General features: G+C 39.8%; 1 protein-coding gene across 1 annotated transcript in view; it reads right to left on the reverse strand.

Moving 5' to 3' along the window:
- RHOBTB3 (Rho related BTB domain containing 3) overlaps window positions 1-20,225 on the reverse strand; it is a 56,140-nt gene that overhangs the window by 3,577 nt on the left and 32,338 nt on the right. Inside the window, exons 8-11 of the mRNA XM_082836782.1 lie at window positions 17,357-17,477; window positions 11,936-12,109; window positions 8,820-8,986; window positions 4,396-4,492 (exon numbers count right to left, since the gene is read on the reverse strand). Of these exons, the coding sequence (XP_082692908.1) occupies window positions 4,396-4,492; window positions 8,820-8,986; window positions 11,936-12,109; window positions 17,357-17,477 (559 nt within the window). The remainder of the gene's footprint in view (window positions 1-4,395; window positions 4,493-8,819; window positions 8,987-11,935; window positions 12,110-17,356; window positions 17,478-20,225) is intronic.

Below are 20,225 nucleotides of genomic sequence, written 5' to 3' on the forward strand. Positions count from 1 at the left end.
TCTATTTATAGTCGGTGTTCCTGCACGTCCCAGTGATAGACCTTGTTATTCGTTAAGCTGAGCACTTAGCAGAGCCTTTTAATCTGTTGACTCAGTTCCTCAGTACTGGGATAACTTCTTGTATTATTTCTTTGATAATTTCCTCCTCAGCATTGTTTTTCTTTTTTCTTCCTGTATTAACTTCTATTACTGAGATACTTCATTCACCTCCTGCATTGAGCCTCCAACTTTTTTAAAAAACCTTTTTCTGTCTCTTCATCCTTTTTGTCCTACTTTCTAGATTTCCTTACCTTTATCTTTCTACTCTTTTATTTATTTAGTTGTTTGTTTTTTTTGTTATGGTTTCATTTTTGCTACCCTAATTTTCAAGAGCAACTTCTTGTTCTTTTATTGTTTTTTTAAAATTATGGTAAAATACACATAATATAAAATTTACCATCTTAACTATTGTTTTTTGTTTTTCCATCTTAACTATGTTTTTTTTCACTTAACTATTTTTTTTTTTTTGCGGTACGCGGGCCTCTCACTGTTGTGGCCTCTCCCACTGCAGAGCACAGGCTCTGGACGCGCAGGCCCAGCAGTCATGGCTCACGGGCCCAGCCACTCCATGGCATGTGGGATCTTCCCGGACTGGGGCACGAACCCGTGTCCCCTGCATTAGCAGGCAGACTCTCAACCACTGTGCCACCAGGGAAGCCCCCACCTTAACTATTTTTAAGTGTATAGTTCAGTAGTGTTAAGTACATTCACACTGTTGTCAACCAATCTCCAGAACTCTTTTCATCCTGCAAAACTAAAACTCTATACCCATCAAACAACTCCGTTTCCCCTTTCCCCAAGTCCCAGTAACCACCATTCTATATACTCTGTCTCTATGAATATTGTTTCTTTTTTTATAACATTCTATCCCTGTTTTATGAATGTATATCTCTTATTCTTTGAAGATATTAATTACAGGGTTTTTTTAAAGGTTTTCTTCTACTCTTTGTTCTTGTAAGTTCCTTCTCTTCTGTTTTTATTCATTTTGTTTTGTTTTTGGTATTCACCTTGCACATTGGACACTGCCTCAAATATCTGTTGACCCTCAGTTGGCCTCTTTATATTTAAGAGTGAGATGCTAGAAAGCTGTTTGGAAATCTTTTGGGCATGGGCAGGACTTGCTGACTGGTGGAATACACTGTAGCACAACTGAACAGATATCCACTGGGTTAACTGAGAGAATTCTCAAATGACTGCACCTACAGTTTTTTATGTGAGGTCAGGGAAGGATGCTTCAATTTCATGCCCAGAGTATGAGTGTCAAAGTGGTAGTCAAGGTGGGAGTCAAATACCTGGCTGCCAGAATTCTGGAACCTGGATATGGGAAGAAGGCTGGAGGGTTACTATATAATGTGACACTTTCACATGATCTCTATGTTTTCAGTCCAGCTCCTTGCCCCAATCTCAGCTATACTCTGAGTTCATGATTCTATAACTTTTTTGGTTTAACTTACCCAGGAATAAACCTCCAAACTCCTGTGATGATGAGGGAGAAGCACTTGCCTGCCTGGGTGGGATGGAGTGTAGCAAAAGCATTCAACTAATCCTATGGCTTTCAGTCCCAAGCCTCATCCTGCTTTCTGAAGTACCAGGTACCTCAAATTTCTAAGGCTTTACAGTATTCTGCTGGGTGAATCAGTTTGTCTCTCATCGGTATGCCCTTCTGTGGGCACTTAGGTTTGCTTCTGCTAAGTCAGTTTTCACTTCTCCATCTACTGTTTGACCCCGTCTATTATAATTTGTATTAACAAGGTCTTGATCCAGGCTGCAGGGCCTGGATCAGAAGAAACAACCTAGCTGCCCGGGGAAATTAGTTGTAGGTTTCATTAGGGAGCAAAGGTGACATAAGGCTGCTCCCTCAGTTAAGATTAAAGAAACAAAAACAAAAAAACAGAGAAAACTTGTCAGAGATGAGCTCTGGTAGCCAGCAAAACTCAAAACGAGACAAAAAAACTCCATAATATATAACATAATACTGAGATAAATTAAACTGTGAGAATAACGAATCCATAAATGCCAAGGGTAACATATTCCTGTGCATTGCTGTTTGTTTTCGTATAAGAGTCCAGTATATAAAATATGCCTAGTATTTAATGAACTATTTCACTGAGTTCTGATGTATCTGTGCCAGCACTAACCTGAGAGCTTTTCCAGTCTCACTTTTAAATTTCTAAACACCCTCTAAAGAAGAAAACCCCCCAGTTAAGGGAAAACATGTCACAGAATTCCAATAATAATTTGATGATTTTTGAAGTTGAAAATGAGCAATTCTTTAAGGAAACTGTAAAGAGACTGTGACAAGAACCCTTTTCAATTTCAAGTGACCATGTGAGGTAGGCCAAGAGTCAGGCTACAGGGAGGAGAGGGGACTGTGGCACCATGGAGAGGACACGCGCCTTTAAATGAGTAGCCACTGCTCAGTTCCAGGTTGTTGCCATGTGGGAAGATGGGCCCAGAGAAGCCAGATCTTCCAACTTTGTCAAAAGAAGCCAGAAATTTGGATTTTCAAATGTCACATGTTACAATTTTTAATACTGACACTAAAAAAATTATAATACCGTGTGGTCCAAATAAAATCCCTTTGCAAGTTACATTCAACCCATAGACTGACGGTTTATGACTGCTGATATAGACTATCAAATTCTCCCTTATCCACAGGGGCTTCCTTTTGCTCTGCCCAAAAGGACACATCACAGCAGGTCCTGGACATGAACAAGGACCGCTAAATCAGAGCACTCAGGATACTGTTTTAATTCCCATCAGAGGAACATAAGACCATCACTGACACAGCCTCATTTTCTTACCCTGCCTTCTCAACTTACACCCTGGAGTCCTGCTTCTCACTGTGCCAGGTGGTGGTCATAACATACTTTATAGGCAATTATATAAGTATCAGAATAAAATAAAGATTAATAACTCATAGGATTTAGAGAGCATCCTTCCCCCAAGGCTGTAATAGTACTCTATGTGTATCACATATCTACACAAAATAGTAAGTAGAAAATCATCTGACTAGTCTTTTACAAATGAAGGTGACCTCAGGTGGCATAATAAAGGGGGTCCTAAAATCAAAATGTTCATTTATTTCATTTTTAATTGCCTCCTTAAAGAATAACTATGGAAGAATGCCCCTACTAACTAACAGCAAGGGGAAGTATGCCTCATGTTTATGAATGAACTTTGTTTCTTGCACAAAGTAAATGGTTAGTAAATATCTATTGTCCTGCTATGATTTATTATGTTACTCTTCCGCACTAATAGTTATGTAAACAGCCTCCCAATAGGCATACAATGTTTGTTGACTGGCTGAATACATCTGCCCAAAACTGACTGTCTGTTTCTTGGTTTCCTTAAATATGCAATGAACAGCTGAATGAAACCAGAGATGCTCACCTCTTCTAGCAGCAGATTCTCTTTTACAAGCAAAATTTTACATAGAATTCTAAGATCTCAGCAGGTCAAAGTGAAACCACTCTGGATGAAGGTGGGAGGGAGGAGTCCAAGAACAGCGAGTGCTAGCCTCTCCTCCCCTCTCCCTCTTCTGCGCCACCCACCTCGCTCGCTCTCTGCTCCCACCTCACAAGAACTGCGGGCATCATCGTCAAGGAGGTTTCTCCACTTAGAGTTTGAAACTACTTGACTAGGAGATCTTTCATTTCCTTCTCCCCTTACCTTGATTATTCCTTGGGTCTATTCTAGGCAATAACATGAGCAAACCATTGTATCTAAACTGTCTACTTCGATGACTATTCGATTTTCATTTTCTTTCATCTTATGCAGCACTCAGAAGCTCACCCTTTGATTGGTTTTAATCTTTATAATTTACCTTAAAAAAATCACATTAAGTATACTCTCTGCTCAGTAAATTTTGCACCACTCTTTGATCAATAAAAAATTGTTATTGTCGAATGATATAATGGACTCCTGTAGAGACAGGAGATACCAGTACCACAGAACTATATACTAGGGATAATTTTTTCTTTTTAAAAAGAAAATTTAAAAAGCTGTACTATTTAAATTTTGCTTCTGACTTAGGTGGTTAAAACCAAATCCGACTTATCACAACCAAATGTCATGTGAGGCCCCCTTCTCTCTCTGCTTCAGAAAAAAAGGCACTTAAAAATGGATGGGAGCTATGAAACAATCATTAGGAAACTTCTTGTGTAACACAGGTCAAGCTTCTTATGAAACACCGGTTACTGTAAGTGTCCTCAATTACCACACTGCATACTTAAAAGGAATGTCTTACACTGACTTTTTATCTTTAAAAACTACTATTCCTACAAATTATGTCTCAAATCTAAGAACAAAGAACGTAAAGGTTTTTCGTTCCAAAAACATTAATTAGCAATCTACCTGAAAGATCCTGAAATTCAGGCTTCTGACTGAAGATGAGGTAGTTAGTGGCAATGAAATGAAGCAGCCAGGTTGAGAGGCAATCAGAGTGGTGAAACTGCAAGAAAAATGGAAAGTGAAACAATATTGTACATAATGACCATCAACATGATGATTAGATCGAGAGAATGGTTCAGGAGAACTCATGGAGGGCCCAATTCCACGTTTAATGCGTCTGTATATGATTCAGCCTTCAGTCTACTCAGACAGCAGAAAGGAAAAGGGAGCATTATTAACAAGTAATAATAAAATCACATCAATGAAGAAACCAAATCAAATGAAGAACAAGCTACGGCTGCTATAGTGGCTGAATGTCTTTAAGCAGATGCATGGTTGCATCTGTGGGTAACAAAGACTACTAGAGGTTCTTGAGGACTTTCGTTTAAGCTTTTCATCTAAGGTCATGGCCTTCACTAACTGCACTTATATCTGTGTAGCAGAGAGAAGATTATGGTTAGCAAAGGTATACATCTGGCCATATCTCAACAAATTCACCTGCAGAGAAAACCAAAGAATATTTTGAGGAGGAAATGTCATCAATCTAAGGGTATGGGTTTCCATATGTAATTATTTCTATGAGAAAGTTATGTCTGAATAATTGCTTTTAACTGGGATGTACTGTTACACTGAGCAGGATTTCCAGCACATTTATCATCCATCCTGAATTCCAATAGCTAATGGAAGGGAAACTCAGAAACTTGGCCATGACATCATTACCTTGGTGCCAACCCAGTGACACTCACTAATCCACCTAACCACACAATTCAGATTACAGTAGCATGCTGCCAGGTAACTTAGGAACATGAGTATAGTTCTTTTATTATTACTGTGGTAAAATATACATAACATAAAACTTACCATTTTAACCATCTTTACGTGTACAGTTAAACAATAACTCCCCTTTCCTCCTACTCCCAGGTTCTGGTAACCTCTATTCTATTTTCTATGAATTTGGCTATTCCAGGTACCTCGTATAAGTTATACAAGTTATACAAAATTATACAATGTTTGTCCTTTTTCTGACTGGTTTATTTTACTTAGCATAAGGTTCATTCATGCTGCACCATGCATTAAAATTCCATTCCTTTTTAAGGCCAAGTAATATTCCATTGTGTATATATACCACATTTTGTTTATTCATTCATCTGTTGATGGACATTTAGGTTGTTTCCACCTTTAGGCTAAATATAGCTCTTTCAAGGACACTCAAAAATAGTATGTAAGCAATAAGTAATGCTAAATTGAAGACAGATTTGTAATCTCAAATCTTAAGAATGAAACTCAAGTATCACTCTTTTTAAAAGTTATAATGTGTGAATATTTTACATATAAATTCACAGGTCCCTCTGATTTTAATTACATAGACACTCAATTTTTGAATTGTAAGAGACTTCATGGTTCATCTAATACCACATCACATGTTAACAATCTTTCTTCACTTAATGTTTTAGCAGATGAATATGAGTGATCTCAAGGGAATACAGCAAGAATGTGGAGCTATTTTAACAGAAGCCACTAGCACTACTAGATGGTTAACCCAGAGGAGAAAACCTACCAACAGACGTTCAGAACACTGCCTAAGGACTGTGACTTCGAAAGAGAGGGAGACCACAGAAATGAACAGCTGGCTATAAAAACATGGTTCAAATGCAGAATTTTATTTTTGAATAAGACTTAAGATTTCATAATTGTGGGCTCTTGGCAAGAGATGGAATGCATCCCACTGGAAAGACTACATTTTTGGAAGAATATGTGCTGACTTGAGAAGACAGTTTAAACTGAAATAAACAACAGAATTTTAAAAAGAAAATTTAAAATATACCATAAACCAAATGCTATAGCATTTAACAGCCCTGTGAAGAATAACAATGGTGGAAAAAGTACCCCAAAACTCACAAGGAAAAGGTCAGAAACAAAACTGGTGGCCTGAAGAAGCCAAATATTAAATGCACAGATTATAAGCAAGAATTTGAGTTTAAAACTTTAATATGAGAGTAAGCAGGACTTCATAGGAATCACCAAAGTTTGCCAAGATAAGGTTTAAAGGGGAGGAGGAATAAGGAAATCTCTACCTCAATCCAAAGGAACTGATCCGATTAAGGGAAAAAAGCCTCTGTTGCGTGTTAAGATTTCAACGTGATGGAAACATATGAACCTGAAGGTAGAATCATGGTAAAGAACTGAGAGAGGTTAAAGGAGAGTTCCAGCTCATTTGTATCAAAACTGCTTATTTGTATGAAAAGTATGAATGATGCTTTCCTGATACACAATACAAAACTGGCAGAGATGATAGAGGGATTGGAAATTTCAATTATTCAGAGAGCTACTGGAAAGCTAATTCTGCCAAAAGACAATTTCACCTCCTAGAAGTCAGAGAAGCAATGAGGGAAAGGTTAACTAAAGTCTGACCAACAGATGAACTGGTTGGCGAAGTTGAACCTCAACCTAAGAACTTCAAACAGGAAGAAAATTATCCTGTTTCTGTGATTCATAATTGGCAAATTAGGGACCACCAGGGATAGACTAAAGGAAAACCGGTAAAGGTAGGCTTAATCTTAGCAAACAGAAAAGTCTTCAGAAACAAACAGTAAAATTCAAGAAAAGTTGGTATCTTACACTTTTAAAATTCAAAGGGAAAAAGGATAATCACATAGTCAGAAACCACACATTCAGGGAACACAGGTCAGGAAGAATTTCTGACAATACAATCATAAATGATGCTAATGAGGAACTGTGTGTACGTGTGTGTGTGTGTATGTGTCTGTGTGTGTGTGTTTGGGGGGGGCACTTAAAGAAATCAGTGCAACCAAGTAGGAAGTTCTCTTATGCGTGAACTATATAAAAGGATATTACAAGATAAGGAAAGAAAAGCTTGTGCCCATTTTTTAAAAGTATGACAGACTTGTTAGAACGTATGAAAATGATACATCAAAAATGCAGGAGGGACTTCCCTGGTGGTGCCGTGGTTAAGAATCCACCTGCCAATGCAGGGGACACGGGTTCAATCCCTGGTCCAGGAAGATTCCACATGCCATGGAGCAAGCCCGTGCACGACAACTACTGAGCCTGTGCTCTAGAGCCCACGAGCCACAACTACTGAAGCCCGTGTGCTGCAACTACTGAGCCCATGTGCTGCAACTACTGAAGCCCACGCACCTAGAGCCCATGCTCCACAGAGAAGCCTGCGTACTGCAACAAAGACCCAACACAGCCAAAAAAAAAAAAAAAAAAAGGAGGTTGTAAAAATGCGAGAAACAATAAAAAGAATTTTTAAATCTAGAGAATAGCTATTAATCCCAAGCTCAATGTAATTATATTACAAAGAGAGATGAAGGTTACTCATTTTTTGAAATTTTTTTCCCCTAATATTCAATACGTATGATCTGAAGACTTGATTATGAGAGAAATGAACTCCAAAATAGTTATGGAGATAATAAGAGAAGACCTAGGTGCTTTAAATGAATTCCCTTCCATTCTGAGCAATAGACATATTGATTAATAAATTAATCTCAGCGTGGAGGCAAGCTTTTAGCTGTCACAGAGTCAGTCCTTTGCCCCATTACGTGGCTCTATTTTAGAAACTTGGGTGAAGACAAATTTGTCATATTTTCCTAATTCTGGATGTCAAAGTTCATAGGGACAGCCAATATGTTGTACACCAGATAATATTTTACAAAGTCCTGATCGTCTGTAACAATGGATCAAATATATTCCTATGAAAAAGACTTAGAAGGTTCAGCTTAATGCAAGTTCAGTACCCATCGCTGTGCCATGACTGCTGCAACCCTACAACTGTCTTAGGGCAGGCGATGGAATGGTAGGATAACTCCTCGAACAATGAGACATTTCAACAAAAGGTGTTCGAAAGAATTGATGAAGTACACCAATACCTCCTACAAACAACCAGAACTTTAAAACATGCTCGTGAAGTGAATGAATGAACGAATGAATGAACGAACGAACAAATAAATGAGTTCTGCGTAACCATCTCTATCAGTATGTACGGACCAATTCTGTCATTTTCCATTCAGGAACCCTAAGATGTGATCATTTGAGGGAAATTCAATGTAAATTCTGTTTTCTATAATGCCTATACAAAATAATACAGCACCACACTCAACTGACACTAATAAGGGCCACCATTCAGTTGAAAAAATTCTGTATTGATAAATCCTACCTCCTTAGAAAGGGATTGCTCAAAAACACTATGCTTCTAAATTATCTAGCTGCAGAAATTGTTGTGAGGGCACATTTACTTCATTTAGCCAAATTTCCAAAGTACGACAAGCACTAATATATCTCTTAATGAACAGAAAAAATGAGTGAATAAAAGTTTTGTAATATTTTTTTAAAAATCAAACCACCAGATACATAGGGCCAATTACCTTGGCTTTTTTGAGCAGGTCAACTATATCGAGGTTCATAGATGCCAGTTCCCGGCTTGGCATGCTTTGCAGCTGTGTAATGATGAACAGCTCACAGATGTGCTGCAGCCTGGACACTTGGTACATCTCTGCACAGATCAGGAGACACATAGCCTGGAAAATGCCAGCTGATGCAAGAAGGGAAATAAGAGAAAATGGACCATAAAACCATTTCTTTTATGACCTAAAAACAAAACAACAACAAAAAAACAAAAAATGCTGACTGTATCATCCAATGTAGAATAGAATGCCTAAAAAAGCCTTGAAGGGGTAAGTCAGCAATCTAAACTATTACTCCATTTTAAAAGGAATTCATTCAAGCCTTCACACACAGAAGTGAATCTGTTGCTATTGTTTTTAATTCTCCAGAGAAAGAGATTCTACAATTGCCCTTAATAATCAACTCCAGGGCTACCGGGTAATTCTGTCTGCTAGCTATACTAAATCCTTGCAATTTTTCTTCTTCTCGCTTTAGTCCCCAGGTTTGTTTGTTTTGTTTTTATTGTGGTAAAATAAACATAACATAAAATTTACCATTAATCGTTTTTTTGTCTTGTTTTTGTTTTTTAAATTTATTTTTTGGCTGCATCGGGTCTTTGTTGCAGCATGCAGGATCTTTTGCTGTGGTGCGCAGGCTTCTCTCTAGTGGTAGTGTGTGGGTTCTCTCTCTCTAGTTGTGGCGCACAGGCTCCAGGGCACGTGGGCCCTGTAGTTTGCGGCACACAGGCTCTCTAGTTGAGGTGCGGGGTTTAGTTGCCCCGCGGCATGTGGGATCTTAGTTCCCCGACCAGGGATCCAAGCTGCGTCCCCTGCATTGGAAGGTGGATTCTTTACCAGTGGACCACCAGGGAAGTCCCTAGCATTAATCAGTTTTAAGTGTAAAGTTTAGTGGCATTAAGTACATTCATGTTGTTGTATAACCATCACCACCACCTTCTCCAAAACGTTTTCCTTCTTTCCCAACTGAAACTCTGCACTCATTAAGCACTAACTCCCCACTTCCCCTTTCCCTCAACCCCTGGCAGTCACCAAGGTTTTTTTGTTTGTTTTTTTAACACTTCTCTGTAATTCTTTCTTGTCCCTCTTTAGACGCCTTATATTCTTTGTAGCTAGGAACCAAGAAGAGCGTGTACGATAACTATTTATCATAATGAATAGATTATTTTTCTTTCTGCAATTTTCCCAATGCAGATTTTCCAGTATCCAGCTTAATTTTTTGATTATTCATTTTGACTCATTTCCCCCCACACACACCCCTTCACCTTTTACCAATTTTTAAAGTGTTTTGTCTTATAGTTATTATTGCTTTTCTGAGCATTTTTTCTAATTAGTAAGATAAAACTTAAAATCCAAAGCTTCAATTACTCTAGTGAGAGGATGATTAAGAAACCAAATTTCCTTATTATTTCAAAACTGGTCAAATTTTTAAATTTAATATATAAATTTGCCCATAGTGAAATAATAAAATACACAATAACACACGTTCTGACGAGAATCAATGATGTCTTTTTTTTTTTTTTTTTGGCTGCATTGGGTCTTCGTCGCTGCGCGTGGGCTTTCTCTAGCTGCGGCGAGCGGGGGCTACCCTTCACTGTGGTGCGCAGTCTTCTCATTGCGGCGGCTTCTCTTGTTGCGGAGCACAGGCTCTAGGCGCGTGGGCTTCAGCAGTTGCAGCATGCGGGCTCAGCAGTTGTGGCACGTGGGCCCTAGAGCACGCAGACTTCAGTAGTTGTGGCGCACGGGCTCTAGGGTGCGTTGGCTCAGTAGCTGTGGCTCGCGGGCTCTAGGGCGCAGGCTCAGTAGTTGTGGTGCACAGGCTTAGCTGCTCTGCGGCATGTGGGATCTTCCCGGACCAGGGCTCGAATCTGTGTCCCCTGCATTGGCAGGCGGATTCTTAACCACCACGCCACCAGGGAAGTTCAATGGTTTCATTTTTATTAAACAGAAATGATAAGCCAGGCTTTAACACTGATTTTGTAACTGGCTCCAAAATACTCTACAGAAAGCTGCAAGACCATAATTAATTCAATTAAAAGAATGTTCTGTTCTGGAACGTCTAAAACTTTTCACTAGAGGGCTCATGACTTGTTTAAAACTTAGGAGATTTCAATAACGAACATTGGAAGTCTTCCAAATCTAAAATTAAAGCAGTAAACCTGAAGAGAAGTATGGTCTGAAATGTGTATTTTCTTGGCCAGGTTCTGTAACCAAGGTCTCAGGCTCCTGGACTAAGCCACCACAGGCTTATTCTAGTTGTGTTTGTGGTGGGAACCATCTGGTGGCCAAAAGACAAAGACTAATTAAAATGGGCTTCCATGCCTGCATCCCAAGGCTCCAGGCCTGTTGAAAGGATTCTGCAATTTCTCCAAAGTGCCTGCAGCTACAGGAAACCTGCAAGATCTGTTCCAACCTGAAGCTGCCATAGACAGTTCCTAGTTAATGGTGAGTAGGAAGATAAATCCCACAGTCCACTGGGCATTCTAAACCATTTAGGAAAAGTTTTTGGATAAGTCAGCTTTAGGAGAGTCTGACTCTAGGAGAAGTCAGGAAAAGTCAGACTTTTTCGTTTTTAAATAAAAGTCAGAAAAAGGCCATCCTCTGGGCCAGAGAGATGACCAAAGGAGTCTCAGAATATTGAAATTCCTTGAAGTGCCTCAAACAGAAGTCAGAGCCATAAGAGCAGCTGCCCAGCCCTTTTCTCCTCATGAAAGGGAGAGTGTTCTAAGGAGCTCTTTGCTCCAGTGTGTAGAAGTGAAGTAGCCACTGGGTACCACGAGACACCTCCGTTTCCAGGGTGCCTACAGCGATCAGCATGCTGCTGGTGCTGACTGGGACATGTGAGCTTATCCCAGGGTCTGAGCGCCCAGAAGAGGTACCCAGTCACTGCTCATCCACGTGAATTGACTGAAAGTTCATTGCTGTCCCCAAATCACCTCCACCTGCTTATTAGCACATTCCATGACGTCAACTCTCATACACCTTAAACAAAAAGAGATTTCATAGAAAGCAATTTCTCAAAATGAGTTATCAGGAAAGAAAGAGTTATGAGATTCTGTCTAACATTTATAATGGCTCACCTGGGCAACAGGAGTCTGTGTATAGGTATTCCAAGAATGACAAGAAAGTCTCTTTGGAAACACCATAAACTGGAATCAGAACACTCTTTGCTTCCATGTAATTCCCATTAAACATGGCCGCCATCACTTCACACCGGGCCACCAGGACGGCCCTGTGGGCTGGCACCGTCGTACCTGTAAGGTTCGACAGGGAAACAAAGCTAAGGGAGATAAACTTGCAGAGTTATTGTCCTAGCAATTTTCCTTCTAATTAGAATGGTATTGCATTCGGCACAGCTAAGCTGATATTCAGAAACCAGATGTGGGTGTGATAACCTGTATTAAACTTTGGAGACTTCGTAGTTTTAAAATAAATTGAAAAATTAAGAGTTCAAAAGTGGACTCTGAAACCAACAATTTGCAAGTCAGGCAATTATTTGTTACTTAGTTTTTATTTCCTAAAGATAGAAACACTGAAATGCAATATTTTGCTTCATGTCTTTTTATCATGAAACATCTATTCTTTGCAATTGGCTTGAGACACTACCACCCTCCCCTGCCCATGTGTCTCACAAGAAAACACAACCATTACTCACAGTACAGTCCTGGCTGGGCTTTTCTGTATCAGAAACAGTAAACCATCCTTAGCCTAAGTAGTCCATAGATCACAGCAGGAATGGCAAGGGAATCTCTTCTGGGCCCAAGGGGAGCACTGCAGACTTTATGGGTGATGTGGATGGGGATGACCTAGTCCCCTGCTTCCTCCCTGTCATATTACCTCCACAGGGAAACTCTTTCCTAAATGAACAATGCCTGCCTGCTTGTGGGAGCGCCAGAGCGGCTTTCAATTTTTTTTTTTTTTTTTTTTTTTTTTTTTGCGGTACGCGGGCCTCTCACTGTTGTGGCCTCTCCCATTGCAGAGCACAGGCTCCGGACACGCAGGCTCAGCGGCCATGGCTCACGGGCCCAGCCGCTCCGTGGCATGTGGGATCTTCCCAGACGGGGTCACGAACCCGCGTCCCCTGCATCGGCAGGCGGACTCTTAACCACTGCGCCACCAGTGAAGCCCGGCTTTCAATTTTAAAGGCCCCTCAGTGCACACCCCTCACTGAAGCTCATTACACTAAACTGACTCTCCAGTGAAAGCTTGCTAAGCTCTCCAGCTACTGCGCCACCGCACCAAGGCAATGCCAGATGGGATGCATGTGGCCCAGGGCTCACAGGTGGAGAAGCAGTTCTTACCACTCCCACCACCTCAGGAAACCACGAACCCATAGTGAGCCCTCAGATCAGTCTAGATCAGATCAACAGACCATCACCAAGCACCCACCATGTGCCAATCACCATGTTTGGTACAAAGATGAGAAACATGGAGCTACCCTGCTTTGGAGCAGCCAAGCTTTTAGTTTGGTGGAAGACACCACAGCCAGTGTAAGTGAGAAAACTGTGGCTTTCCAGAAAGTAACACCATAAGCCAGACCACTCTGCTCTGCCCAAGGGTCTTCACCCGGCAGCCCCTAAATCTCATACTTCTCAGGGACATATATTCTTCTCCAAAATATTTACAATTACTGTTCTTCATCCTCTTGAAATCCACGCAAAACATCTTCTGGCTCAGAAAAAGAAGAAAAAAGTTCTACGTAAACCCAGTGACCTTCTCCAAGGCCAATAATCCCTCAGGATCCATACGCAATGCCTGACAGTGCCAGTTGTGAGCTCAGTCCTTGGCACTGTCACCCACACAGGCACACCTCCCCCAGGAGGGCGCAGGGAGAAGCCACAGGAGCTCTCTTCCCAGGTCCTCACACCTATGAGCAGGCAGCCTCCCCTCTCAGCCCCTTCCCCTTCCTCTCTGCCTCTTTGCCTTTAGGTCACCTGCCCTCAAGGTTACAGTGTCCATCTCGGGGGGATAACCAGCTTCCATAACTAAAGCATGCTGGATATATTTGTACACGGTAATTAAAAAGGAATACAGAGCTTCCCTGGTGGCGCAGTGGTTGAGAGTCTGCCTGCTGAGGCAGGGGACACGGGTTCGTGCCCCGGTCCAGGAGGATCCCACATGCCGCGGAGAGGCTGGGTCCGTGAGCCATGGCCGCTGAGCCTGCGCGTCCGGAGCCTGTGCTTCGCAACGGGAGAGGCCACAACAGTGAGAGGCCCAAGTACCGCAAAAAAAAAAAAAAAAAAAAGGAATTCAAACAGGCAATGTTATTTGACTTGCAACTTTAGTCTTAAAATCTTAAATAGGGAACCATGAAAAAAAGAAAAAGAAAATTAGAAGTATGGCTTAAACAAACTAGATAACCTATCATTTGGATTAAGCAGAGGGATTTAAGATTGGCAAGAAAATACGTAGTAGATAGTAGCAGATGGGAACGAAGCTTGATGGGTAACCTTAAAATTTTAACAGAAATTTTCCGTTGATAATGTAGTTACAACAGAGTTACAAAAACCAGCAACAAAACACTCAGTACCTTAAAGCATTTTCAAAGCCCATTTCAAGCTTCGAATTTAGTTTGAAAAAACATTATAACTCCAAGAAAACATCCATTTCTGTTTCTCACCTTTTCAAACTACTGTTTTGGTGTTATAAATTGTTCTATTTGAAACTGTAATACAATACCTCAGTATAGTCACATTTTTAAACATTGTATATAAACTGTATAAATGTATAAGCACTGTATAAAACATGCTGAATGAAAATAATGCAATGATTAGTTATGCAACAGCAACAGGATAGAGCTGAAGAATTACTGGGGGGAAAAGGACATCAATTTTCAAGCTAAGAGATAAACATGTCCTTTCAAAATGTCAAGGCCTAAAGTAACTTTCCTTTGGAGTATTTAATTGTTGTTATTGTTTTTTAAGAATTTTTTTTAAGGAAAAGAGTTTTAAGAGTGAAACAAAATTTAAAAGCCCAAGTTTCTAGTAACTTTGCACAGATTATCAAAGATCTTTGTTTTTATTATATACTAAAATAAAACACTTCATTTGTCATACCTTCTTCACACTACTTGCCAAGTTTCAAAAATGAAACTTTTAGAATCATTTTTTGTTTTATTCTGAAAACAGGAAACCTGCCTAGCTCAAGAGAGATTTAGAATATGTACTAAGTAAACAAGACAGAATATAACTCTGTAAAAGTATTTTTCACAAGGCACAGATTCAAATGTCAAAAGGAAACACATCCTTCTACATCAGATCCAAAAGTTTACCATGACTAGTTTTAGAGCTGCTTTTTTAAAAAGTATTTAATGGAAAAAGATACAAACTCAAACAACAAATTGTGGGTGGTACTTTTATATATATACATACATGTACACATATATTTGTGTACATATATATATATATATTTGTATATGTATATATTTGATGACTATTTATTTCAGAGAGAGTAAATAGGTTTTATATCCCATGTCAACTCCAGTCAGTTGTCAGTGATGCCTGGAACATTTTTTAAAAAGGATTTGCTGCAGCCCTCGGTTCAGAACACAAAAAAAGCAGTGATCCACCAGTGTTGGATGCCACTGTAGGGGAAGAGTAGTGGAGTCTGCCCATCAGGCCTCTAAACACACCTTTATATGCACCATCTCATCTCCATGACCACTCACCACTCTCCCAGGTAGAAACTAGTATCCCCACTTTATAGGTGAGGAAACAGAGGATCAGAAATGTAAAGTAACACAACAAAACCTATTATATATAAATAATTATATATTATATATATATTATATATATATAAACCTATTATATATAGTAAATATGCATCCAAGCAAGACCCTGACCTGGTCTGTTACTATCATCTCGTCAAGCTTAACACTAAAAAGGACCTTTTAGAATCTACATGGTTCACTTTCTCCACTACAAATGAGAAGACTCAAGGCCAGACACATTAAGGACTTGCCCAAGGACACACACTGGTTGGAATGCAAAGCCAAGGCTAGAGCTAGGGCTCCAGACCCTCCTCCAGAGCAGACAACACTGCTGCTTCGACACACTGGAAGCTGCCCTCCCCACACTCCTCAGAGCGCAGTTTGCCTCTCCTCCAGCTTCTGGCAGAGAAGCTGTTGCTGGACCCTGCTTCCACCCATTCCTGCTTCACTCTGCTCCTGATTCCCTTGGAGGCCTTGGTTGTTGAGCTGAGGAGGCTACAAAGGGCACTAGAGCAGCTGCCGTTCAGCATCAGCACAGGCATTACAAGGAACCCTTGCAGATCCAGCGTCTGCAAAGGTGGGGTGTGAGCAGGTGCCTGCAAAGGGTCGGTAGGTGGAATCATGGAAGAAAAGCAAAAGACTATGAGAAAGGATTCTCCACATCACTGCTGTTTCTTTTCTCTTAATACAACATATATTTTCATGCATTAAATATTCCCCATGAAAATCTTTTCAGTAGGTTACACTAACAATGTTTGGTGTCAGTGCTTCCTATGCAAATTATAAGCAAATTTAGTCCCTTGTTAGCTTTCTTTTTTCCAAATCATTTTTTATATAATTTCAAGGTCACTCACTGTCCCATTCTCAGTGGCCCACGCTCACACTGCAGCTACTAACAGTAGCTTAGCCAAAGGCACCTTGGAAAGTTTCCAATTCACTGTTTGTCTTGGCAAGTGACCAGAGTTACAAGTAAAACGATCTTTCTGGGGAAAATTTTTAAAAAGTAAATTAATGTTAGCTGCCATACATTTCTACCATAAAATTAAATTATATCTTCCTTTTGGTAATAGCCCACCTGAAGTGCTACCTAAGTCACCTGAAACAACTCCTTCTAGCCTTCTTGCATAATTGAAGGTATTTCACAATTCATTTTTAATACTATGCTTTCAATCTACTAAAGTGACCAAAGTATCCAAGCGAATAATCAATAATGGGCATTAACACAGTTCATGTTTATTAAAATTAGGTAGCATTACTTTCCTACAGAGATAAAAAGCAGCTCTCCGTTGCTCTGGTGGTAATTCTGAGTGCCATAAGGAGAAAATGTAGCAATATCTAAGGATGCCTGATGTAAGCCAGGCATGACTCTCAACCAGAGTAGTTCCTTTTGCTCAATTAAGAGAGCTGAAAAAATAAACTACAGGTAATATAATGTTAAGGGGGCTGGTTTCAGATGATTCAAAAACTAGGACCTTAAAGAAACATGCAAACAAAAATATACAAGGGGGTGATATTACAGATCACCCCATCCCTTGCTGGTGCCTAAAAGTTAATGAAACATTGGGTAAGGAAATAAAAAGAAGGAAAAAAATACATCCATTTCTTTTCTTATTTTAATAAAATATCTCATTTCCCTAGAAAATTTTTGGAGAAATTCAAGCCGTGTTAATCCACATCCTACAATAGAGGACAGTCATTCCTTCACCCAAAATATTCGAAGCTGAAATAGAAAGTTAGGTAAGAAAACAAGAAATAAAAATGAATAATGAACTTTGTAAAAATTGAACTATACCTTGTATTTCGAAGACGACATCAGCAAGCATTGGTTTATTAAGGAAAAACTTGAGGGAAGTGTTATAAAACCATAGAGGTTTTCTGGCTTGATAGGTTTTGCAGTTCCTCAGGCAATTAAACTATAAGGAAAAATAAAAATACAAGGGGGAATGTTATACAATATGCTTTGGTAATTTGCCTAGAGAATTTGGAAAACTGTGCTAAATGTCTAAAGAAGTAATGATTATCTACTCTATGGCATCTCTGATCACAGCTTTCACGGAAACTTACCCTCAAGAACTACATCTGCTATCTGTCAATGAGCAACACTGCCCTATGCAGCACTCACGGCGGTGAAGGCATTGGCTAAGTGAAAACTCGACTCTACAGCTGAGAAGCTGTGGGGTCCTGAACCCCCACGGGCTTTTGTTAGCTGGGAAACAGACAACAGTAGTGCAATCTCATATGAACACCTAGTAAAATATGTTTGCATATACAACCTGCTTGTTTATTCACTAATTAAGAAAATATATACACAAAACTTAATTTGTAATTAAGAAAACATATGTTTCACCTATCACACCATGTCCCACTGCTCACTAGATCCAACATTAAAACACCTGAGAGTGATGGATTAATTCGTCTCTGTCTTAATCTGCAAACTTAGAATCCTAAATATCTTTCCTGCCCACAGTCGTCATTGCTGGAATCTTGATCATCAAAGGTTGCCTGCATCTATAACCTGGAGCTCTAAAGAACCTGTCCCATGACCACACCTATCTGTCCTCTCACAACTGCTAACTGGCAGGCTCCCGGAACACCATGTCTGACCTTGGGGTTTCCAGCCTTCCTCTGCTCCCCACTCAGGATTTGGTGCTTTGTTTATCCTTTCTGTGATCCTTCAGACAATCCTTTCTGCCAACCCCAGAAACTGAGGGCCAGCTGCTCTTCCCTCCCCCATCACCCATTTCCCTGGCTGACGCTCAGAACCTCAGCCTGGGTCAGACTCTGACCCTCTGCTTGGCTAGGTAGGGAATTCAGAAAGCTTTATCCCTAAGAAATAACCAAGCATACAACTTTAGCAATAAGAATAAACGGCACCTACTCCCCACTCTGGGTTAATCTACTATGGTGGGAAGTTAAAATGTCTGGAGAGAAGGAAAAAATGTTATCCTTCCTCCCAAAGAAGAACATACACTCCAGAATGACATCCGTGAGCTAAACAGACAACCAAAACAGGATCATACAAATCCTGCTCTTATAGTCTCAGGTCCTACACACAATATACTTTAATACACATTGAAGGAACTCGTGGAGAGGGTTTGGGTGACTGCCACACATAAAGGAGAGGAACAGTGAAAAGGCATCACCAGAACCTGAGAGCTAGCAGGGACTTTAGAAATCAGCCAGTTTATCCCTCATTTTATAAAAAGCCCTGAGAAGACTTACTCAAAGCCACAGGTTATTTGTGGCAGACTCACAGGTTAAATGTTTACTTCCTGATTCCCAATACTCAATGAAGGAGAGAGTCCCTTACCCCGAGAAAGCACAGGAAGAAACCACAGAAGAACTCTTCTGTCCTCCTCTGCAAAGGAGGGAATTTAGTTCAATTTCATGGAAAAATATAGTCCCCAGCTTTCCCTTCCCCCAGAAGAATTTGTTTTATTCTTGGTACCCAAAGGAATGACTGTGTTCAGAATCCAACCCAAGGAAAGGCTCAGGTTTAGAACAAAAGGCAACACTTCCATCCTAACCATTTATATAAAGCTTATGAATTTGTACATCATGAATATGTGTAGATTTATTTCAGGTATGGATAGATACAGATTCTGAATCTGTATAACAGATTTCCTTGTCACCTATGCCTTGAATTTTTTTTTTTTTTTTTTTTGGCTGCATCACGTGGCTTGTTGGATCTCAGTTCCCCGACCAGGGATTGAACCCAGGCCATGGCAGTGAAAGCCCAAACCCTAACCACTGGGCCACCAGGGAACTCTCACCTACGTCTTGAATTTGAAAAAAAATGGGAGGGCAGAAGTCTGCAGAGAATACAGATGTACATTTTCACTGGTCCATGAACAAGTTAATCCAGGGAACTTATGAAAAGCAGAATGCAAGTTTATGTGCACGTTTCTACAAAAGAATTATTTAGTTGAATTAAATTGTAAGAGAGCTACCACCCAGCCATACACCTGTACAACTGGACAGCTTCTGTGTACCTACTTCAATGTGTTAGTAAAACAAGAAAAGAAAGGTCTTGCCCCTTAATTCCATGTTACTTTGTTTAAAAAAAAAAAAGAGAGAGAGATCATTTTCTCAATTAAAGAATAGTTGGGAGTCTTTATAAAAGTTGATGTAGTTTTAAAATATTACCTTAAATTGTTAATAAACTTAGGTTGTAGAATTGACAGTCATCTGTATAAAAATTAAAGAAATAATCTTTTTTTTACAGTTAATATAAACCTATATTCTGCTAAGCATTGCACACAACTTACCTTTTTTATCTACTGTAGCCAATTTGTTTATCACAGAATCTGAAATAAGAATACCCTGGCTAAACTGTATAATGCAGTCATCTTAAAATTTAACAAACCTACTTTTAAGGCCCTTATAACTCTGCACAATCTCAGTTACTAGAGCTTTCATGTGTACAAGTTTATGACCATATACGAAGTCTACATTTTTATAATCTTTGAACCTAATGGATAATTTTAAATCTATACTAGGTGAGAAACAAATCCTTAACTGTCTACCTAGTCAAACAGATTTCTCAGAACTCTTGAAAAAGACACACACAGAAACTGGCTTGCCCCTGAAAGCTGTTTGGAGTGAAATCATGAGCAGTGAGAAGGCATCCCCCCACAGCAAGCTTAACTGTAACTGGACAA

This window comes from Leucopleurus acutus, assembly GCF_964270905.1.
Source record: "Leucopleurus acutus genome assembly, chromosome: 3".
Classification (NCBI taxonomy): Eukaryota; Metazoa; Chordata; class Mammalia; order Artiodactyla; family Delphinidae; genus Leucopleurus; species Leucopleurus acutus.